The sequence below is a fragment of the Scomber japonicus genome, chromosome 9 (genome assembly GCF_027409825.1).
Source record: "Scomber japonicus isolate fScoJap1 chromosome 9, fScoJap1.pri, whole genome shotgun sequence".
NCBI classification, from domain to species: Eukaryota; Metazoa; Chordata; class Actinopteri; order Scombriformes; family Scombridae; genus Scomber; species Scomber japonicus.
The window spans coordinates 20,156,663-20,182,290 of NC_070586.1; the positions used below are offsets into that span (position 1 = coordinate 20,156,663).

At 38.3% G+C, this 25,628-nt stretch overlaps 1 protein-coding gene across 1 annotated transcript in view; it reads left to right on the forward strand.

Annotated features, from left to right (window-relative positions):
* The first annotated feature begins 9,459 nt into the window (after positions 1-9,459).
* pdlim5a (PDZ and LIM domain 5a) overlaps positions 9,460-25,628 on the forward strand; it is a 62,283-nt gene continuing 46,114 nt past the window's right edge. Inside the window, exons 1-2 of the mRNA XM_053324936.1 lie at positions 9,460-9,565; positions 10,080-10,349. Of these exons, the coding sequence (XP_053180911.1) occupies positions 10,251-10,349 (99 nt within the window). The 5' untranslated portion in view covers positions 9,460-9,565; positions 10,080-10,250. The remainder of the gene's footprint in view (positions 9,566-10,079; positions 10,350-25,628) is intronic.

Sequence of the window (25,628 nt, forward strand, 5' to 3'; positions counted from 1 at the left end):
ACAAGTTCTTCTGGATGTTTTAAACACCAACCCTTAAACATATATATTCATGCCGTACATCGTTGGAAAGCTTAGATTGTCCTGATTCATTCAAGACCACTCACGACTTATATGGTTGCTCACAGCCGTAATAGTATTAGCGATTAGCTCGGCTAGCCCCTGAGCTAAGTAAGAAAAGCTATAATGCTACATACCTTCAAAGTCTTCCCTTTATCCACACCGATCATCTTATGACTCAGGACTTTCTGTACAGCTCGCCAAGTATCCATTCTTGTGAAATATGAAATCCGTTTCCATAAAACAGGAATACTTTCCTCAATATGTCCATGTATTTAGTCCAACACGTAACGTAATAACACAAATAACAAACCATATACGGTCCGTTTACGTCATTTCCTGACCTGCACGTCCATCTCAGAGTACACGTGACTAGATTTTTACGACCGTGAGCCTCTTCTGCTTCTGACGACACCACACACAAGCCAATCGGTGTTTAGGATTAGGCAGTACATGTCTCCAAAACCAATGAGGACATGTGACCGACAACAATGACGACATGGCTTTGATTGACTGCTGTTCTAGCCTATGGAAATATTCGGTGAAATGAAGTTGATAACCTTTTAGCCAATAGTCAGAGGTTTCCAACGGTGTATGACACGAAGCTATTAAATTTGGCTGTCCATAAACAAACTCCAAGCGTAACCGGCGTGCGCCCTGTGAGTAAAAGAGTTAACCATATATATTACGCACTCTGCATTTTGGTACACGGTTGGTTCTTCTTCGACTTAACATATGACTTATACCAAAATAAACAGATAGATAGATAGATAGATAGATAGATAGATAGATATGGCCAAACAAAAAAATATGGTTATATGTAATAATAATAATAATAATAATAATAATAATAATAATATGGCGTCAGCTTTCATTAGAGACCAAGATTTTTATTGTAGGCAAAGGGGATGTGAAGTTATAGGTGTTTGATTGCGGTTATACAGCTTTTGTAACCAAGTGTCCATTTGGAGTCTCCAAAAAGGACCTGAGGAAAACGCATGGACATACCTGTTGAAAAATAATTCTGAAAAATTCATCTTTTGGTCTTTTGACTCCAAATTTGGACTGCATGAAGCCAAGACATGTGGCTGTGGCCTCATTGTGTCTATATCCTGCTGAGAGGTCCCTGAATGTCTGTACTAATGTCATTGTAAAGGCAAACCTATGGGCGAGTAAACAACCCCATCATTGTAACCTCTGCCACTCTTTGTCAGTAAGTCACAGAATCACACAGACACCTTTACAAGAATCCTGAGAGTGTTTCCTTTCCAATGATACCAGACACATCTCTGAGTCTCAAACTATGTGGGATCTGTGCTGCTCACAACTTGGGCATGTCGTTTAGGCTAACAGCATAAAAAACAGGGGCGTGTGTTAAGTGGTTAAGAGATTGGGAAAACGATTAAAAAAGTGATGGGCCAACAACTCAAAGTAGCTTTCCAAGCCTTGCTGTTCGGAGTTGAAGTAAATCATTATTATTCATTGTCCTAGACGGTGTTAGGCTATATAGTTGTATATGTAAATGTTCTTTATCATGTAAGATTGCACTAACAAATAGATAAATAAAAACATAAATAAATACATTGTGGAAATATATACTCCCGCATATGATTGAGGGAGGTATAGGGAGAGAGTGTGTGTGTGTGTGTGTGTGTGTGTGTGTGTGTGGGGGGGGTAGTATTGATGTTTGGGCATGCCTTAGTCTGTCCTGAATGGAACAGATGCTTTGAGCTTCCCTTGAGACCCAGCTCACACTAAAGCTCTGCCTCTGGTCACTGATATATGGACTGGGGTGGTAGTAATTAACACACACATATGCACACACTCACACAAACACACACACATACATACACACATAGTTAAACATAATGTAGGCTGAGGTTCAGTTGAATTATGGTTACTTTGTCATCAATTCTTTTTGTTTGTTTGTACCTTTTCCCATCATGCTTTGGCCACCAGATGGTGGTGTGGGTAACTTAAAATAATGTCAAGCTAAGCAAAAACATTTTATTTAGCTAGAATATGAAAAATAAACACTTTTCTTTTGTCTCTAAAAGGTACTGTTACAAATAATGTTCATAGTATGTGATGGGATAGTGCCCAGTGCAAGTGCAGGGATTAAATGAGACGTGAAATGTAATGTCCAGTTTGATAACCCCATCTCCCTTTTATGTGACCATGGTACAAGATTTGATGCAATCTTTAGTCCTTAGGCAGGTTAGAGTTAGGGAAGGGAATTGTGTTGTGGGTGGACTTGGCACATTGAACTTCTGATTTAAAGTTGTCTGCTGTGGGTCAGCTTCATTCTATTTCAAATTGACACCGCCCCCTGAACCAACTCATGGGCTTAGTAGGCCCCTATTACTCCATCTATTTGGGACAGATGTGTGATCAAATGTCTATTCTATCATCTGATAACAGTCAAACCGGATATGCAGTCTTATCGGTCTTACTTCACCTCTTACCTTTCTTGATATCCTGTGTTTATTTCTTCCATCTCTCTCTGCAGTCAACAAAGAACAGCTGCTATCTACTACACAGGAAGGAAGTAATGCATTGGAAAGACACAGAAGCTTACTCACTGTACCACAGTCTGTCTTCTCTTTGCTTGTGAGTTCATAGGAGCATGTTAGTCTAAAAGTGGTAGGAATCACACCATCCATGCATAATTCATAACCTGTCAAAGCCTGTGTCATGACATTGAGGCAGAGATTATGAATGCAGTCTGCTTTAGGCATAACTCAAAAGTGATGACACAGCAAACTGTCAAGTAAGAAGACTCCAGGCATTTTGAGATGGCAATATCACACACAAGTGCTATCTGTGATACAATCAACACATGTAACAGATGATATTACTGGCCATTTTGTGCTGTATTTGAGAGAAAATGTATTTTGGTCATGCCACCATAGTTGCATGACTGAAGCGTTGTCCAAGTTATACAGTATATGTACTTTCGCTATAAAGAGTGGTCTCATTGCCATGTTGTTTGGGCAGTTAGTAAACAATATTCAAGAAATCATACAAGACGTGTGACAGCAGACAATTATCATACTGCAATTTGTGAAACTTTGGAAAGCTACTGCCAATTTCAAATTTGGAAACTTAACAAAAAGTCTTCGGACTTGACAGTTTGCCTTGTCATAACTTTTGAGTTATGTCTCAATCAGACTGGATTCATAATCTCGGCCTCAATGTCGTGACACAGGCTTTGATAGATAATGAATAATGCATGGATGGTGTACTTCCTACCACTTTTAGGCCAACATGCTCCCATGAACTCACAAGCAAAGTGAAGACAGTCTGTGGTACAGTGAGTAAGCTTCTGCAGTAGATAGCAGCTGTTCTTTGTTGACTGCAGAGAAAGATGGAAGAAATAAACACAGGATATCAAGAAAGGTAAGAGGTAAAGTAGGACTGATAAGACTGCATATCTGGTCTTTTTCCTAAGATTTATTTATTTATTTTTGTTTTCCAAGATGTTTCTGGAGCTGTCTCACCAAATAGCAAATAGCTGCTCAATTCCTTTTGTGTATTGAATTATGGGATCATAGGCTACGTTCACACCGCAGTTAAAAGTGACCTGAATCCGATTTGTTCGCTCAAATGTGACCCATATTTGATTTGTTTCTGACACTGTAAACAGCACAAGTCGCATTGAATCTGACATTTCCAAATCCGATTCAGGCCACTTTCAAATGTGGTACTGAATCGGATACATGTCAAATTTTTTTGAATGTGACCGCAATCTGAACAGTCAGGTCACATTTAATGTGTTTAATGTGTGGCTTTGACGTTATTCTGGAGCAACACACAGCTAATGCTCCGCATAAAGACATCATTAAAGTATTAATTTTCTTTCTCTTCTTCCTCTTTTTTAACATCACCAGCTCACAATTTTGATTTGATTTTTTTGTTTGGCTGTTCATATTACACTTTTAAATGTGACCTGACTGTTCAGATTGCGGTCGTATTCAAAAAAATCTGATATGTATCCGATTCAGTACCACATTTGAAAGTGGCCTGAATCGGATTTGGAAATGTCAGATTCAATGCGACTTGTGCTGTTCACATTGTCAGAAACAAATCAGATATGGGTCACATTTGAGCGAACAAATCGGATTCAGGTCACTTAACTGCGGTGTGAACGTAGCCTAAAGGCTCAAAACAGAGTGTTTGGGTGTGTGCACCTGTGTGTTCATGTCTCTTTGAGGCTGAAAGCAGATTTATTTCAGTTTATCTTTCATAGGAGGCACAATCATTTGGGCTGAACTATCTGTCTCTCAGCATGTAAGTCTGTCTATCTCTGTCTGTCTGGTTGGCTGGTAAGCTGGGAGTAATATTTTCCACTGTGAAAGCTAGCAGTTATAAACAGTGACTGAGCTCAGACAGGAGATACAGGGTTCTGATAATAAGCCCATCTCCGGATTCCAGACATGCTGTCAGTGTTTATATGTCTTGGGACAAAACGTGAATCTCAATAATAACATTGACTTTGTGTGGTACTGTATGTGTGAGTTTTACAGTGATTTACAATCTTCTGTCCATCCAATCAAACACGTTTTAGTATTTTGCCTTGACCTCACTTCCGATTTTCCAAAAGAGCTACTGAATTAAAGGTATCAGTTCCATTTAGAAAAAAAAATCACAAGTTAATTCTCATTTTTAATATGTATTACAGTTCAGCGGTGAAACAGTCTATACACTTTAAAAACTTGAATACATTTGTCTGACTGGTGTGCCTGAATGCCTCCCAGTAGCATTTATTTGACAACTAATGATCATGAATCACTAATAATTTCTGTTTATCTGGAGTGAATACAACCACTCATGGTTTGGACAGTCACTCTGGACAGGAACCATTTCATCACTGTATTAGTAAAAACAAAAAAACCTTAGGAAAGAGAAGGCTACAGCACTAACGTTGCAGTATTTACAGAGATGGGTTAGAGGATTAGTTTGGCTTATATCAGTCTGGAGGGGTCAGACTGATTAGATGGTCAGCAGGCAAATACTCTCCCCAAAGTAAACAGTTTATACATGTTTTTTCTGCCTACCTGTGCATGAAAATATGTGTATATACACCTGCGACTAAATTCATGTTTGTATAAAGCATAATTTCTGTGTGTTATTATGGGGTTTTGTGTGTGTATCTGCTCTCTCGCTGTAGGTTATTTAGGCTGGCATGCTGCCATTTCTTCCAAGTTCAGTCTAAGTGATGGAGACAGCAAAATACCTACAATTTCCACTCCTCTATTTTCCACTGAACAAAATTGCCTTGCCAAGGTATTTTGAAGTAATTTATTTAAATCAGAATATCTTTGTTTTGTCATGATGCTGTAAGGCATAGACATCCCTTTTGTAATATAAAATCACCTCTACTCCTTTTCCCGCAGTTTTTTTAAATCAAAACTTGACAGAATAATCTTCTGTTTTTTAACATACAGTTAGATGTGCTTACACCAGGGAGTTGCCTATCATAGTATATTTATATTTTGAACGGTATACATTTCCCTGAAAGGGTTTTGAACTAACTTAGAATTGTTGCATTTCACATCACAGCTGCTGTCTACAGATCTGATATGAGACTAATAATTTAAACACAAGAGTGAGGGAGAGACAGACAGAGAGAGAGAGAGAGAGAGAATGTGTGTGTGTGTGTGTGTGTGTGTGTGTGTTTGTGTGTGTGTGTGTGTGTGTGTGTGTGTGTGTGTGTGTGTGTGTGGGGCAGCTGGCAGAATAGGGGGCGGGTGTCCCCCTTTATTCACGTGGGTGATGCATTAAATGTCATTTAGAGGGGCAGATTATCATACCATTAAGAGGTGGAGCTTGTCTCAATTTGTGTGTGTGTGAGCGTGTGTTTGGCTGGGGGCTGCTAAGCTGTGATCATTAAGCATGTGGAGAGGTGAGCATATGGGGACTGGAATAGAGTATTTGACAGAACAAAGGACTGGCAGGGTGTCTGAGGTTTTGTGATATAGCACACTCCCTATTGTTAGTGTTTGATATCAATATCCTGTGGCCCGAAAATCTCCTTTGTTCTCTCTGTTACATTTCTTGGCCAGTGGCCATTTTTGACAATACAAGCAAATTATCAAATGTCTTAGGATAGTAAAATAGATTGGCAGGCCAGTGAGAAGGCCCATATTTTAGATATTATATCTACAATGGACTCAAAATTGGTCCTCGTTACATGGGAATTGGCATTGAAATATGTCACGTGCACCTTCTTACACACAGTTTTTTTTTTAAATTACAGTTTATACTTACCAGAGAGACTCGTATCAAACCCTGTCTTTGTGTTTCCAAAAAGATGGCTTGTTATGTTATAAAACCAGTCATTAAACGTGTGGTTAAGTGAAACATCACTTATCTCTGTGAAGGTGTGTTCTTTTAAATCTGACAGGAAACAACATTTTTACCCTAAAGTGAGGGCAACTTGTTCATCTTTTTAAGGGCAATGCTGGGTCTCCTGTTTTGGGCAAAGGCGATCTGTTAAGTAAGGAATTCATCATTGTACACCACACTAGAAGGAAGGACCTTTTGATCTTTCAACCACTCTCAAATTATACCCTGAGGTTCAAAGTGGTCCTGCTCAAGCAACATTTCTGGATGCCGTTCTCTTGATGTGTAGGACATATGATTTATATCCTTACACATTTTGTTTAAAGTGTTGTTAAACAGGCCTACGTGTCACTGTGACAGTCACAGTCACTGTAGACCTGCTGGATGTTTCTGCCCTAGTGAGACATTTTACATAATCAAGCCCTAAGAAGAATCACAAAGCACATTGGCTTCCTGTGGAGACAATCTATGCATTTGTCAGACTGTTGATACTGTAATGTTTTTTTTCCTTATGACAATCACACTGGAAATTTTAGATTACCAAAATATACTGGGATTTTAAAGCTTTGCCTACAAGACTGTTCTGCCCTGAAATTAGAAGCATTAATCATTTGTCCAAAAGCGAAAACAAACTAACAAACAAACTGACAAAATTCGCGATTGTGGACTCATAACCATACTATTATGTTGTTTCATGTCATAAATTTTTTCAAATTTAGATTTGTGGTGACTACACTTTAAATCACAATGCATGCACTCTCCAAATCAACTGTATGTTGTTGTTTTTCTCATCTCTCAATTTGGATTTACAGATATTTGAGTCAGTCTTCTCTACTTTCCACAGGGCCTAGGTTCAATATCATAGACTTAACAGTTCACTTTCCACCTCTCCACATTCCCAGCGGATTTACTGTTGGTCTCTGTTTACCTTGGATACCCCTGACCTTATACATTCTGTCCTAAATGAGAGCTGGTATCTAAAAGGGAAAGAAAAGTATGTTATGGTAGCTGATGTGTGGCAGGATGTGACATATGAACAATGATTATATCTGATCTGTGCCCTGTTTATAATTAATTTAACCATCTGGTAAAAATTCTCATTGTACCTTTACAGCAGACTCCCCCTGACTATTGGCATTAACCTGGTTTATACTGGGCCAAGCAGGTCTGAGAAGGGTTAGCTCCCATGGTGTTCACCACAGGATCAAACAGGGCCAACCAGAGCTTACAGATAATCCATGTCATCTCCTCAAATAAAGTTGTGGTTTGTCCTTTTTACAACAGGCATGGGCAGCCATCTGTGCTATAGCTTAAAACAAACACAGTGCCTTTTGTAATTACATTTGCAGTAAAATTGTAGATAGCTATAACCCCTTTAAGACCCCCTCAGCTCTGCAGCGGAAACATTGTTAATGACTCCTTCGTCTCTGCTCTTCCCAAGATTTGCTCTATTGTTAAACCTGGCTGCTCTGGAGAAGTGCACACTGTCCATGTTGGACACTCCATGGGAACTTTTATTAACAGACTAATGAAGGGCATCCTAAGTTATTATGTGCATGTTTTAGAGAGTGTTTGATCTTCTTTTGCATCCATCATGATATTATCTTATAGAAGGTGTTAGAGGCAGGGTAAATGTAATATTCATCTTGTTTTATGGTGCAGAGGTCCAATGTTAGCCTGCTTCCTGCTTCCTCCTCCTGTCTCTCAATCGTAAATCTGTGCAATTTCTCTTTCTTTCTTTTTTATATATCTTGAAGATCTTCCAGCCCCTGTCCAGCCACCTCTCTTCCAAGTTTATATCTATCTTCTTTCTCAAGCTTCCGCTCTCCATCTCATTCTGATATTTTTTTCATTAGAGATAGTCTTTTGACTGAGTAGGCCTCTTTAACAAGCCCAGTGAACAAAGTACTGAGCTGTGACTTGGCAAGATTTACTATAGCATGTGTATGTGTGGTCAAGGCCAAGAAAGGAATTGGATGAGCGTTTAATTGAGCCACTACTATATCAGTCTAAATGCAAAGTCAATATTGATCTGTCTGGGCTAGAAAAGGGGAATGGACAAAAGCCAGTGCAGAAGGAGAAGATCTGCCAGCTGTCTCTGGATATAAATAATGAGGAAGTGTATGAACAATGTTAAAAGATTAAATGATGGTGCTGCACTTTGGCACTAGATTGTTTATTGATGCCAAGTAGAATTCTCATCTTAAGATATACTCTACCAACAACACTAAAATGTACATATATATTCAGATAATGCAGATATCAGTTAATCTCTTAATTGGTTAAACTTGATTTTCAATTTAGGTAGGAGGTAGAGACATGAAACATGAACACTACTGAGGTTGATTTGTTTAGGGCTAAAGCACTTTGAATACAATGGATCATTGTGGGTGACAGTTAATTTAGCGGTGGTTTAAATATGTGAGTGTGACATCACCTGAAAGACAATCTCATCCCTGCATGGCTTTTCCAAAATGCCGGGGTAACACTGCTGCATAACATCAACATCACCCCATCCAGTCCTTTTAAAGGTGACCTTTGAAAGACCTTTTAATTCAGGCCTTTGGGATGTGTTCTCAGGTCATGATCTGGGTATGGCTCGTTCTGCTTTAAATGAAGCCTGCAGCTCTGAGTCCATGTTCCCAAAATATCTGCATGAAAGATAAACCGTCCCCTCTTCTCTGCCTCCTCTCCCTCCCCTTGTCATTTTCTACGTGTGCACTGCTCCCACACTCTTTTCTTTAATCTCCCTTTTAGCCCCCTTTCTTGTCCCCCCCCCTCATTTTCTGAGTGTTGTCTCCTCCCATCCCGTAATCTCCCCCTTCATATCATCTCCCTCATTTCCCCTTCTCTTCTCTGTTCCACTCACTCCACCCATAGCTGATTCCCCTCCTCTTTCTCCACCCTCTCTCCTCCCATCCTAACCTCTACCCGTTCTTCCTCTCGCCTCCCTCTTCTCCTCTCCCCTCCTCCACTTTTCCCCTCCCCTCTGTCATTAGCTAGTATATAAGAGTATTGCATCTCTGTCTACCTCTTTCACACACATACACACACACACACAGTGTGTTTGCTGGGAAAGGGATAGTCCAGGGGAAACTAGGAATTATATTGTCTATTTGCCTGCAAAGGAATTATTTTCCTCTCTGGAATTTCCATTTAAGAGGTACAGTGTTTTTCATTCACATAATAATAACACAAAATAGTAGGAATTGTGTTGCAGTTATTTTGTTAGCAGTTTAAATGTCATCTTGTGAGGGTTTTCTGCAGGGTATCCTAAGTGTTTTATGGTACTGAACTGTTGCAGTGTGCTGTAGTATAGTGAGATAAAAAACAAAATTGTGCTTTCCATGTCTATGTATTTATATTTTCACCTGCTAAAGAGTGTGGAGCCACTTCAATGAATACATTTTTCTTTTTTTTTTACATTCTATGCCATGGAATTAATGGTCAGAATGTGCATTGTGTGTGACTATAACATCAGTGTTTTGATAATATAATGTATTTATATATGTTTTCTTTTGTAATTTTTCTCTTCTCTTTTGCTTCACTTATCCACCCTTTGCATCTCGTTTCCTCTCCTGAACATCCATCACAGCATTTTCTTCTTGCCTCTTTTGTCTGATATAACTATACAATAACAAATCTAATGTATGCCTTTCTTTCATATCTTCCCATAGATCCTGGAACAACATCTTAAAGGGAGCTGTTGCACTTCTGGCTGAAATCTTATCTGTCATCAAAACTCAGTGACATCATTGTCATTATCACCTGATCTGCAACATATTTTCCTGCCATCAACATCATCACTTGCCAGCAACATCAACACCGGGTGCATCATCGAGGACATCATGAGCAGAAGCTACAGTGTCACTCTCTTAGGCCCTGCCCCCTGGGGCTTCAGGCTGCAAGGAGGGAAAGACTTCAACATGCCCCTCACCATCTCCAGAGTAAGACTAAAACACACACATATAAATCTGACACACAAACACAGACATATGATGATAGTGTATACTCAAATACACTTTTCAGAATTTTGCATAACATGGTAAAAAGTACATGCTCCTGTTTCATCTCCATGCACATGCACTCATTCATCTGAGGGCAGCTGTGGAGTGGTATTCTAGCAATCCCATTTGGGTGAAAGCTGAAAAGATTTCCATGCCTCTCTCCTTCCCTTCTTTCTCTCACCCATCTCCATCTTTATACCACCTCTTGTGTCCACTTGACTCAACCCCCACTAACACGATCATAGTAGCTCAATGGAATCATATGCCATCTGCCATGTATTGACCAGGGAGGAAAAGCGTTCTCACTTTCTATGCATTCCACTTCTGTAGTGAATGTGCAGCAATCAAAGTTCTGGCTCACAACTCTTGGCTTCAGTCCTTTAGCTTGAACAAGTAACTTGATGGTCTCTTGGTTTCTATATCTTTCAGTGCCTACTCCTAACATTACCTCTTGTTGCCCTCACAGTCTGCTGTTCACTCCCAAACCCACACATGAAAGTTCACACACATGTTTCCTTCACCACTTAAACTATAGTGTGATGCTGAAACATGATAATCCAGCTTCTGTTATGTTCTGCTGTGGCTTCATTGGCACACACACTTAATACAGTGAAGCATACAGTGCATGTACTGCATCCACGCACACACACACACACACACACACACACACACACACACACACACACACACACACACAAACAAATCACTAAAATTGGCAGTGTACAGGCTTATGGCAACATGAGACTGATGATGAATGGCTTGCCAGGTCCTATGCCAATCCCCCTTGAGGCCACTATGGGTTGCCATGTTTGTGTTATTACTTTGGATGTGATATTTTTCCCACTAACTGAAGCCATGTGAATTTTTACCACAGTTGTGTGTGTGTGTGTGTGTGTGTGTGTGTGCATGGATACAAAATTGTGAGAAGTGACATATAGAAGACAGAAATAGCAAAAGAAAGCAAGTAAAAGAAAGAGACAAGCTAAAATTATACAAAGGTAACATTCAAATCTGTATACAAAATCATTTTTTTTTCCTTTTGTATGCTGTTACAACTGAGTTCCTGACACAGTTCTGCACACTATTACATTGCAAGTAATGTTTTTTAAAGAAAGATGGTATTTTATATTGAAAAAAAAAAAAAGGAAATACTTGGTGATGGTAATGTTGGTCAGTTTAGTTTTTCTTCACTCTAGCCTTTATTGCAATATCACAATGACAGTTATATGGTTTGTGGTTTCAATACATTGGCAGCACTAAGAGTAAAGTACTGGTGCAGTTTGTGGTGCTGATACAGTAAACCTTTGTTAGGTAAAACCATTGAGTGTACCATAAGAGGATGACATAGATTTATATACTTTTATATTCATGGATATATTCATATTAGGGTCTGGTGGTAACACATCAACTCCAATTCAATGAATGATTCTTTTGTGTGAGCAATGTACACTGTTACAGTTTCTTAAAGAAGCTGTGCACATATATATTTCCAGGTCCACATTTATATTCTGGGTCTGTACTGGTATACCATTTTGCATGCTTTACACTTCACGAAAGTCCTTATTTAACTTATACTGGTCCTTTATACAGCCCCTCAGTTCAGCCTCTGTTTGAAACAGCCCCCCTCCCCTCCCCCTAATGAGACCACTCTGATTTGTTAGTTTCTAGAAATGTAAACAAACAATAATAGTAGGTTTTCGCTTCTTTTTGTCTTCTTTACTCAAAATATACAGTTCTCAAATACATCTGTACATGTTTTAGCCAAAATTTGAAATATACGAGGGGACAATGTGAACAATCTGTGAAACAACCTTAGCAACAAAGGCAACTGATTGGGTGGCTGTTTGTTAGCATATATGAACAATCTGACTTCATCACGAGGAGGCTTCTGACTTGAAGGGAGCATTTTTTATACATTCACCTGAAGTTTTAGACTTTTGACCATATTAAATATATAGACATATACCGAAAGAGTATACCGAAAATCACAAAACGAATGACACATCTTCATTAAGGCTCAATATTTATTTATTTATTTATTTATTTTTGAAAACAACAAACAAAATACATTTAAAACTGAACAGCAGTGCTTCAGTTTGAGAAGACTTATACTGAGTGGAGGGAGGGCATTGTGTAACTAAGAGAAGAGAAATTTAGATTAGCAGAGGAGAGGGAGAACGTGACTGAAGGTAAGGTGACATGATATATAGTGCATGGAAATCAATCTGTATACACTGTACTTGGGTTATAGGCTAAGTGCAACTGAAGACTGATGACAGCCTCAGCCTATGTGACACAAACATATGATGCCACTCATCAGGTCATCTATCTAGATTTGTCTCTCTGCCCTCCTCATTCTTGTCATACTGTCACCTCTCATACCTTCCGACTTATTTCTCTCCCTCTATGTGTTTCTTAGATCTTATGTAAGACATGACTCACTCCTAACAGTACCAGTCAAAAGTTTGGATGCATCTTCCCATTCCCTTGAGTGAGAAAGTATGTCCAAACTCTTTACTATTGTAGTTTTCAGTCTAGATACAAGGATCAAGCCAGACCCTAATCTTATCCAACCCATTAAATCCAGACAATGATGATGAAGGGCATGGTTTCTGACCACTGATCACTCACACATACCCACATATGCCCATATACACTCACACACAACAAACACACATAGATTGCTCACTGCCAGCCTAACCATAGAGTTGTTTCTAAGAAGGGACCACAGAGTACGGGTTATTAGAGAATACAGCACCACTGCCAAACCACACTCACCCTGACAGCTGCTGTTGCTAAACTGTGGATGTATGTGAATATACTGTGTTTGTGTTGATGGCCCTAGTCACAACTGCAGTATTATCACATTGTACCAGTAATGCATCATGGTGTCAAGTAGTTGTAACCACGACCATACATCCTCCACTATCCGCCCAGTAACTGCTGTTTATGCAAATGATTCTCACCACTTGTTTTTTTTCTTTTTTTGTCTGCTTTTTACAGTATAGAAAAACAATTTTATAACAGGCCAAGATTGACGGTGTTGCTCCTCGAAGTGCCAATGAAACATTTTACCACGGCATCCCAGTTTGACATTGTCCATAAAAGGAGACATTTGGCAAAGAAAGCAAAGCACACTGGCTGATTTTTGAGCAAAATCAGCCAGTGTGCATGAAGGAGAAGCATTGCTAATTTTCTTCAAATATATGTATTGGTAGGCTGCAGTTTCATTTATTTTCAATTTGTTCTGTAGCCTTCTAAAATTCTATACATAATCAAAATTGTATTTTTAGGATAATGGATTTACAATTTACAATTTATCTAATGCTTTTCACCATTCTGGTTTTCTCTGAGCACACAAGTACAGTAAGGGGTCTTACTCAGGGACAAATGGCTGAGTGATAGAGGAGTGGTGGTAGTTGATGCTGTACGTTTTTAGCTATAATCTGTAACCAAACATATAATCCATATTCTGTTAAAATGCTTTTATGAGATAATATTATAAGAGATAATAGTCTAGTTACTGTTAATTCCCATTAAAACTATTTCTTGTTAAAATCCATTTACTGATTCTGGGATTTTCAAGAACAAGGTCCTTCATTTCAAGAGACTGAAAATATCTGCCTTCTATTCCCAGTTACATTTACGACACAGTGAATCAATATTTAAAGCCTTCTGAGGGCAGCCCATTTACAGGATTCACTGCTAAAATAATTTAAGTGAAGTCAGCCAGGGGAGCATGTGCATTAAGCTCCTAAGAATAGATGCATCATTTCACAGGTCAGCTGCCATGACCACACCCACTCATGAGAAAAGCTGGTCTCAGAGCTGTGGCCCTGTTTTATGAGCTCCTCTGTCAGAGCTGAATGTAGACCAGCATGAATTTAGTATTTCAGAAATGACACGGCAGACTACAGGTACATGTTTTTTTTCAGTATTCTGTTCTTAATCCATAATATTGCATCTGAAAGAACTACAGTTGCATCATTTTTCTAGAGCTCTATGTAGTTATAAAGATAAAAACAGGTTTTGAAGTAATCACACTTGTGAGTGCTGTAACTACAGCAGAATGAGCGGGAAGCTTATCTATATTAAAACCTGTTCATGGAAAAATGCAGTTCCTGGAACTACATCAGCAATGGTTGAGCCCTGCTTCCCCAGAGATGCTTTTCAAGAGGCGATAATAACAACTGACCACAGTGATGGGTCTATTTCAAAGTATGTTCAGTTCTATATATAGTTTCTTTCTTTCTTCTCTCTTTCTGACTCTCTCTGTCCCCGCCCCTTACATGCTGAAGTGGCCCAAGTGTGGACCAACCAAATAAGTTTTTTTCATTTTATATTTTGGCAACATGCATACGTATGTGGTCCTACATTTGATTCAAATCCGATCTCTGGCTATACAACCACTGTAAGAACAGTTAGATCAGAATTCAGGTGGGCCTTTTTAACATCTCAGTTCTGCATGTGTATATTGCCAGACATCATCATTCAGTGGTGGCACCTCACAACCCTCTTGTTCTCATGGTCAGCATTTGTATGGTCTGCCGACCTCCACAACAAATAATCCTGGACATGTATGCTAGCTCAGCCATGTCATCTATGTTCATGATATGACTATTGCAGAACTGACAATGTAATATTCTTGTATGCATGTGTGCTCACATTTCAGTTTAGGACCTCAACATTGTTCAAACTGAACTGAACTGAGCTGAATATAAGTCTCTTACAAGCATGAAAATCAACAAAAAAGAAAATTCTGGAACTGCGCATTAAGGCATGTAATGGACATGTAAATGCCATATTTTGCTTTCGCACTAAATGTGTATCACTGAGTCTCAAAAATATATTGTTGCAAGCATCGTGTTTTAAACTTTCATATCAGACGACAGCCAGTTGACAGCTCCTCTAATACTTAATTCTATCTTAAAACATGTTCCAACATACTTTCCTCTGAGTAGCTGTCTATCTTAGTGAAATAGTCCCAGAGCCAGAATCAACAACTCGTCATTTCCTCTCCCACAAATCAATCTCAATGTGTTAGAGTGGGCATGTTGTATTTGGACACTATAATGTAGTGGACTAAGATTTGACTTTCAAGATTTGGTGCTCATTCTCTGTGGCTTATTGTCATATCTTTAATTTTCTGAATTTTGTCAGACTGGTGTGTGTTAGAATACAGGTGTATACAGGTGATGAATTTAGAGATTGTGCACCTTGGGTGTTGAAAGTATCTGATGCCGGTGACCTCACTAAGACATTTCTGTCTTCACCGGTAATGGACTGACTAATCCATTGTAAAAGCCCTGTCATTGTCTCACATGCCAATACAAGAACCATGCTGAAATGAGAATCACACTTAAAATACTTTAGGTAGTAAAAGCATTTACAGTTTTTCCGACAGGGTCGCGTTTGTTACAATAGAGTTGAGTGATAATTTATTTCATTTGAGGTCTTGAAATAGGTTACAGCAGTTCACTGATTCATGCTAGATAGTAAACACACTTTAGGAGGGATTTTATCAGGCAGCTTATCCATAGTGGTCGATTTTAGGACATAATAATTACTATTATCATTTACTGTAGCCTTGAGATGCTAATGTAATTAATTTCTTTATCTGTTTAATGGCCAATAGATAGGCTTTTGAAAGACAGACATAATACCTTTACCACATGTCATTAAATACTGTATGTTAATTTGAGTAACACTGGTTCTTAAAAAGGCTATTTTATTGTGACTGGAATGAACTGAATTGTTTGAGGCCAGAGAAGTTTTATAACCGTGGCAGAACAGCACAGTCAGGTCATAACATGTACTTTAGTGAATTCACAATGAAGAGACTTGAATAACCTATTGTTTAATGCGGCTATAATGAATTTTCCACAGCGGCTACTTATCCCGCCATGTCTCCTCTCTCTTCCTCTCAGGATACAGGGCTCATGGCTGGTATCATGCTTATTCATTATAATATTGGTTGAATACAGAGACTGACATAGATATGATTTAAGTGGCTGTGGTAAAGAAGTCCAAGAGACACAAAAGAAAACTGTGTGTAAGAGCAGAAGCTGTCTTTTTACTTCTCTACTGAGCCTTGTGAAATGAAACCTAGACCCATCTGTGCCTCCTGGCCGAATAGAGGACCAACCAAGTAATGGCAATAATTCAACCAACTTTTAACTAGTCATTTATAAATGCCTTTTGCTCACTTGGTGCCTGAGAATTATTTTATATTGCTGTTTACAGAAGCTGTCCATATCTTAGGACTCAAGAAGAATCCAGTAGTCAGTAGCTATATAAACTCCCCCTTTCCTAAGTTTATGGATTACATTTTTGTTTGCTAACTTTGCTAATTTGATTCAGAATTGGATTGCTTAAATGAATTGAATCTACAAATGTTATTGTTTTCTGGCCAGATTTCTCTTTTCAGATGTTGACTACAAGATATTAGAAAGTATTGGACACACATTAAACATGGCACATTCTGTAAACTTTAATCCTCACCTTCTTTTTTCATTATTCACACCCTCTGTGTAGGTGTGTGGTGCTGATGAGGCACACGTAACTTGCTGTTTCCATTTGGAGTAAAAACAATTCAGTCTTGTGCTCATATGGCTGTATTCCTGAATGTGTGTCCACCAGCTCCGCTCATGCTTCCAGTCCTCCAGCACCATGACAATCACATCATTGAGTCTGGCTGTGAATACTGGCTTGTTTGCTTCTAGTTTAGCAAAGTGCTGTTAGCTTTTACTACACAAAATAATGATGTGGACTAGTTCATGCTGGTCTTGTGGGATTTTTTAAAACAATATTGCCCTCTGTTACATCACTATGTTAAGAAATGACCAACCTTTATTACTTGAATTTAGTGAAACTCAAAAATATGACAGGAATAATATTGTGAAAGTGTTTTGTTGGAATACAGACCTGCCGCGTCTGCTGCAATCATTCACTACCAACAATTAATTATTACATATTTTCTTTCTTTGGCAACTTATCCACTGGGCTAAGAAAAGATATACCACACTGACTCAGCAGAATTTCTTCATAATTGTTATTTTAATTTTTAGGGAAATCCTGGTTTTACTGGTGTCTAAAACAACTGAGTATTAGTACTTTTTTGAAATAATATAATGCCTATCAGCATGTATCAACTGGATTATGGTTGAATGGGGAGGCTCCTTGTAACCAGTTCTTTGCCAATTTCTCCATCTCATGTGTAAAGCCTTATGTATGTGCACAATGTGTTTTTGTGGGTTTGGCAGCCATAGCTGCAGTGAATTATCCAAGGGAACCCAATACGATATAGCTTTTTATTATTATGGTCTCTGTCTTTAACGTGCAGTTTTAGGGAAAGAAACCATCATTTTCAGATGGTTTTATTAGATTGAAAGTATGTGTGTTTGTGTGCCAGCATCAGGATAGGCATGACTTCACATGCACATGCACAAACGCACATATGCACATACTATTACAGGAACATTCAATCATTTAGAGCCCTAAAAAAACCTGCTCAATACATTATATTGATATGATATATTGACGGCAGTTGGAGTGCTGCCTTTTCTATGAAAAATATAATCTTCAGAGTCTTTATTGAATATATTCCTCCAGTCTCTCTTTTATATTATTGTATCATGGCGTATGGTGTTCTCATTCTTTAAACCCATTTTAACTTCTGTGTGCTGATGTTACGGTTGTTAGACATGTCAGTAAGGTGCACTGTATGTTTCTATATACATTAATGGTGCAGTGGGTTTTAGATTCATTGGTCTGATCATCATTTTCAAGAACGTACCTTTTAACCTTCAGCCAGTCTGCCGACAGCAGACGGGAAGATGGAAGTGAAATGCTTTTTGCACAGCTGAAAGACTAGTGGATTTTGTCAGATGAACACTTGATCCTGTTTCAGGTATTTCCACAATAGTGCTGACATAACCAAATGATTTATTTCATTCAGGACTATAAATTTCGACTGGAACGTTGCTTAACACAGTTTACTGTGTGTTAGTGATGGATCCATAAAATAGATGGATCCATAAAGGTGAGTTGAGGTGATGTCTGCTTGTGCCTCTGTCTCCTGCACTTTCTTAATCTTCCTCCCTCTCTTTCTGCTACTTCGTTCAGTCTCAGTCTCTGTCCCTGCAACAGCAAGACATCATGTTTTGAGAGGCTAAAAGTCAGCAATGGGGGGCAGAAACATGTGACCACAACACAAAGCATGTTGCTATATTTAAAAATATAAGTAATGTAAAAATGCTTATACTTAAAATAATACTAAAATACTATTGATATGATCACACTGATCTAGCAGCCTCAATTCTACTCTTTCTCATGTTATAAATTGTCACATCATATTGCAAAATGTGATGCAACAGTTTGAGCATTGCAAGGCATTTCAAGAATAAAATATGAACTGCTGAAAAGAAAGAAGTTTCATGATGCACAGGATTAATGAGCTCAGGTAGTCCGACATCACAATGCTGAGTTGTAACTGCAGATTAGAGACTGCAGGGATTTAATGACCTGAAGGAGAAGTTTTTTATAAAGCAACTATGGACAACAGATACTATCAGAGTTAATCATTAATTTATAAATTAACCACATTAACCTTGATATTTCTTGAAATGCATTTATTAACAGGGGAATGTTTGATGAAATATACAACATTTCACATTTAGTTTGCTCTTGTTGATAAAATCACTGAAGTGCCAGTGGACTGACATTGAAACCAATGTGGTTCTGAGACAGTTATGTTCAGTACATCATCGCCAGTAACTCGCTTTGCACTGCATCATCTGAATAAATACCTCCACCTATTTGCTCCTCTCCTCCCGCCTGTGCATCGTGCATGTGTTGTGCTTGGCAACGAAATACACAGACAGGCAAAACTAATTCAGGAAATGATTGAAGTGCTGCTTGCTTTAGTTGTTATAATCAGTAAGTAGAGGCTTCAACTGTCTCTCTCACTTGCTCACTCTCTCTCACCAAAATAACCTGTTACCTATTGCATAAAAATAACAATCAGCAAGTCAAGTAATTCACAAAAAACTTCAGCATAATATTTCCATAGTCATCTTGGGGAGGTTTAGCCTCCCCTAGTGCCACCTGTCTTTACCTTTTTCATAAATCTCACACACCCTTTATTTCTTCCACTATGTCTAACTACACTTTAATCTGTCTCTGCTTCCTCATAAAATGGTCTTGTTATTATTTTGTGGTTTTCTTGCTTAGAGGTCAGAGCACTGTCGTTATGTTATTCTGGAGCTGGCCAATAAACAATATTGTGTTTGATAACGATTATATTGTTAGAAAAATTGTTCTTGAGCCTTTTCTTGAGCATCAGTACGTTGTTTCCCGCATGGGATTCAAACATACCATTATTTTCTGTCAGATCACAGTAAAAACAACCTATTGGACATCTCTGCTTCTGACACAAGATCTAAATGAAATAAACATTTCTACAAGGTACAGTCCAAGTATTTGTGTCTCCTGCTCAGTGTTTAGTCATTGCGTGATGTGAACCATCTGCCTGTCATCTCTGTTACTCCTTGTGCTGAAAGCAGGCATTGTTCAAAGCACTCAAACTGGTCAGTACATTTTCAAACCAGACAATGTTGCAGCACTCCTGCAAGGTTTTATTACTATGTGTTGAAACCAGATTTTTTTCTTTCTGAAAGCACTCAAATTAGTTTATGTGTTGAAAACTGACTTGCTGGAAGCATTGTGGCAAGTTCAGCTGTGAAGACTTTAACACACTGCATGTGTGTTTCTCATTGTTTTGCATAAGTGTTGACACAAGTACACACCATTTCACTTTTTTACATGAATATTTAATAGTGGCGGTATGTTGAATCCATACAGTGGATGTCAAAACAACAGATGCTGACTTTTGTGCATTGTAGCATTTAGTTAAAGCTGTATTAAGTAATGTTTTGGGCCACCTGGGGGCAGAATATCTCGACAACATCCTAAAAATACTGATTCCAGATTATATATTTATAAACTTTTAATGATGTTTGCAGTTGTGAACAGTACTGTAATTACACATTTGGCCAATACAGAGTAACATTAACATTCAAATTCAGGCTTTCTGACATCTGATAATCACACCTTCCTTCCTTCCTTCCTTCCTTGACCTTGTCTTCACCAACTAGGGTTGGGTATTGTTCAAATATTTTTGATACCTGTACCTGTACTGATACCATAAAGTTGATACCGGTTCCTGAATGACACGAAAATTACCTTGTGATGCAAATCTTTAGTTTTTATTTAGCCAGGTTAACAGCTCAAAAAGAAGCAAGTGGTGGCAGCAGTGTGTACAGCAGCTTCATCACTAACAGGTGATTGGAGCAAAACATGTGACCTGCAGGTAAGACAAGACAAAGCTGTATTAAAATATCAGATACATCAATACAGCTGTGGTTTCGCACCTTGCTAACAGCTGCTAAACTTGCAGAGCAGTCTCTATGTGACGATAACACTGAACATAACACAGGAGTTCACAGCTAATGTTTGCTAATGCTAGTCAAGCCTCACAAGACACTGTTGTCAGCCATTCACCAGCTGCTGCTGAACCACTACTGTTATGATGTCAAACAACCATCTTTCTGTATCTGCAGTTTACATGTTTTAGCACAACCTGTTTCTGAAGAAGCTGCTAGAGACGCTGCTGCTGCCTCCGCCATTGCTGTTTTTGTTGAGAAGCTACAGCCAGATGTTTCAGAAAGCTTTGCTCCCCCTAGGTATCGAAATTTGGCACCGAATGACAAGGCATTTGACAGTATTGAAGCAATTTGGTCGGTGCCATAACAGCATCAAAGTTTGGTATCCATCCATATCACCAACTGCTGAAAAAATAAATAAATAAATATGTGTTTCTGCTGTTTGGTTCTGGTACACTTGGTTTATTAGCATTTGTTTTCTAAAAACACCTGCTTGCTGCTGCCATTGGAAGTGGGTTTGATGAGAGAGGAATTTGCAGGCCATGCAACATTAACGATGAGCTAAGAGAAGCTAAAAAGCTCCGTAGAGCTGCAGTAAGGGTGGACATGCATTGAGTTGAGTGATAATTCTCTATGACTTTGTTACTATGATATACACCTTTGACATCAGAAGTTATCATTTCATTCATTGTTATTATAGAAAATATAGTTTGGTGGTGCTTTACAGCAGATTTGAGCTACTATTATATCTCTGTACAAAGCAACCATAGTCCCGGTTGTTGCAAATGAAAGATCATAAATAAAAGACAATTTCTGTTCTTATTCCATATTGTTAACAGTGCTTGTTATCTGTTTTACTAATTCTTTTTCACTGTTTGGATGTTTGTATTGGTTTTTCATCAAAGGGATTCCTGGGAAGATATTATTATACGCTGTGGTCAAGTGTTGACTGATGTCTCTGCACATTTGGAGCTGAAGTCAGCTGCTGTCTGAGAGTGCATTTAATGAAACACCATGCGTGTGTGTGTCGTCTGCATACTACTGTCTCCAGTAGACATGCGGGTAGTGTTAAAACTGCTGTTTTCGGTCATGGCCCAAGTAACAATCCCATAAATCAAATATCCTGAGAAAGTTGTAGTGCTTGGCTTGTTGCACAGTTCATTTTGATTTCTGGTTCTGATTTTCTCAATGATTTATTTTTATGTCTTTGATGTGAAAATTGAGATTACTTTGAGCTCTGAAATCTTTTTAACAAATGAAAACAAATGTTTGCTTTTCAAATCAGTTTTCCTTGTAACAAGGGTGATTTCTTTAAACGTATATGAAATTAAGGCATACATCTTAAATACTTAAAGACTGTGTAAAGTGAATTCAGACTTTTTCTTCTAAACACATTAAATAGGTCATTAATGTATTTCTAAAAAAGGTGTAAAAAGTATTTCAACCATTTAGATTTTAGTTTCAAGATTTCTGTGTTCAGGATTTAATGGGCGGGTCTGAAAAGCACTGCTGCGTTAGCATAAACCCGCCCCTGCTGCTGTAGAGGTACAAATACATTCAGCGCACACTACTACTACTACAGTCTACAGTTAGCCAGTTAGCTGAGTTAGCCGCCAAGCTAGCAGCTGAGTTAGCAGCAGAAAGCTCTCAGACGTAGCGTCCATGTTTCTAGTAGAAGTGGTGACTTTGATTGACTGGTGACACTTGGTAGGGGGCGGGGTTTCAGCGAACTCGGCAGGCACTCCCACAGCATTTGGTAGCAGAGAAAGAGACTGAGTTTTACACTTTTATACTGTGCTCTACTCTATTGTATAGCATCGCACCCACTTATTTGAATGCACGTTGCTTTGATGTACAAAAATGAGTAATTCCATTGTAGTCATTTACACCACATCATCATAAAGTGCAACATGCACAATGCTTAGATTTCATTTTAATGATCTTTGGAATTCAATTTAAAGTGTTTCAGTGTTTCTTAAGGTCACGTGTGTTTATGTTGCTGTTATAGGGGCAGAAACAGAGCAGTAATTGGGGGGAAAACATTTTGTGGTGAGCATTTTGTTCATAACACTGCCAGTGGTTAGCATAAATGCACCACTGGTTATAAGTCAAGATGTCAAGTCAAGCCCACGGATTCAGGATACTCAGTAGCAGTGTTTTTCACCCTTCCTCTCCATACACACAATTTTAATCAAAGTCAAGTCGATCCCTCATTACCTTCTTCTTCCTGCCCTCTGTGGTTGAGAAAGGTGGTGAGTGATGTTGTGTGTGGTGGGCTAATATGACTATAAAAGGTTGGGGCCACAGAGCCTTAACACTAATCCGTTAGCAGAACCTCTTTTATTAGTCTGTCTGTCTTTGTATGTGTGTGTCTGTGCATGTGTGAGAGACAAAGATAGAAGCAAAGGAAACTGAAAGAGAGGGGGGTGTAACACACAAAAGACATCTCAACATAGTTTCTAGTCCTTCAACTCTTGTTTTCTATTCAGCAGAAACACATTTTTTTGGAGAGGCACCCAATTCAATAGCTACACATGAAGTGATACTTATCAGCTGAAAGAGTAAGTGCCACTTCACAGAGCAAGTAGTCAGTGTCCATGTGTGTATTCTGTGGTCTATGTGGGCCTCATATCTCAGTGCCATCTTATTGACATATGAAAACATACAAAGCCAAGTTGTGTTTGACCACATGAGGTGAAGTTGTTTTACCCCTTACACTGTATGCTCATTTATTAAAGTGAATTGTTTTAATAACCCTCTCACTGCTTTTAGGGACTAAAAGCAATGAGAGGGTCATGGGAAAAAGAGAAGTGTTACATCCCACGCACATTTCCAAATTTGTCACCATCTTCCCTTTGTCTACTGATAAGAATGGCTTTGGATTATATGTCACATGCTGATACAGTGTATTGCCCTCTCTGTTGGGTTCAAGTAATAAAATACCCACTAACAGAGTTTAAGTAAAGAAATAACCACTAACAGATGCTAATACTGTATTTCAGGTCATTAGGTTTTATATTTTGGACAAAATTCACTTTATAGAATAATTTTGCAGTAAATAAATAGAATTTGATTTGATTTTTCTCCTAAATCTTTCACCCATAAGACAATATATTTCATGTTTTAAATATCAGATATATCCCATCCATATACATCTACTTGATCACACATACTTCAACTTTACTAATAAAGAAACAGGGCTAATTTCGGCATGATGCATGGTGCACAAATATAGAGAGCACATAATTACACATTTAGTCCAATTAGATTTTATTTTGGTGTGGACTCAGGCCCACTTGTGTGGTTGTTAAATGCTTTGTTGCCTCGCAACATTTCTCCAACTCTTGTTTACAAAATATGTTCAGCATTGCTCCCAAATACATAGACAACAGTGGGTTACTTATGGGTGTGGAAAATGTTAGTTGTTTCCATTGCATAATTATAATTAGAAATTCAACAGTAATGTCAAGAGCAGAATTGATACAGTACAGGATTCGTACATGTTGAACAACAGGGTTTGTATCAAATACTCATCCTGCTGTTCAACATGGGTTCTTTTGTGTGGGTTGAATCTGTTTCAAATTAACCAGCTTCCCCCAGCCTAGGGGAAGCTGCAATTAAACTTTGTTTAGATGCAGATACTTAAAAACCATACCCACACAATATCATGGAAGACACTGAAAAAACACAGACACGAGAAATGGAGTGTATGTGTATTTTATGAAGCATGCAAGCTAAGAGTTGTCTGGCTTGTAATTGCTGTTTCCTCAAAGTCCATAAAACTGGTATGTATCCATGTAGAGTACCATTAGCCATTTGTCACCCTTTAAACAGTGTTTTGTATGGAGTGTAATGTCATAATTGCTTTTTACTAGGACTACATTCATTTTACTTGATCTTTATTGTAACAGTAATAAGCTCCATTCTACTTGCATACATATGTAGACAAAACACGGACATTTTACTTACATTACTGCCGCTGTTGAAATTTGGTTCTTCAGTCAGGAGAAAAGACCTGCAGTGTCTGCTTTCTTTATGTCAACATCCATATGGTGCCCAATCATGCCCCACTAGTACATCATCACTATGTTCTTTGTAGTAATTTTTTACTGTTCACCTAATCAAAGATGCATTCAAAATGTCTTTTTGCCATTTATCTTCCTGATTCATTTTTACTGCATGTGTTGATAGAAGAAAAGTTGTGTTTTCTTCCATAATTTTCATCAAACAACCTACCAATCAGAAATAACTACTTGATATAAGGTAGTGAAGATATTAGACACAAACTACATTATGGCTTTTTTCACACATGCTGTGGTTAAAGGACCTTTTGAGATATTTTCACTAAGAAGCTGTAAGCCCAGTATGGCAGCAGGTCTTAAAGAAGGTTAGACACACATCAGTGAACACATAGGAATAGGGCTGGGCAATATATAGATGTTATATCGATATCGTAATATGAGACTAGATATCGTCTTAGAATTTGGATATATTTTAATATCGTGATACGGCATAAATGTTGTTTTTTCCTGGTTTTAAAGGCTGCATTAAAGTAAAATTATGACATTTTTTGAACTTCTCAGAGCTGTTCTAGCTGTTCTATTATTTGCCTTTACCCACTTTGTCATTATATCCCAATTACTGATGATTATTTATCAAAAATCTAATTGTGTAAATATTTTGTGAAAGTACCAAGTCATACCTTTCATTAGGTTTGTCCAAACACTCTTGTAGCCAAATAGATCCATAAATCCTGTGATTAATACAGAATGAGTGT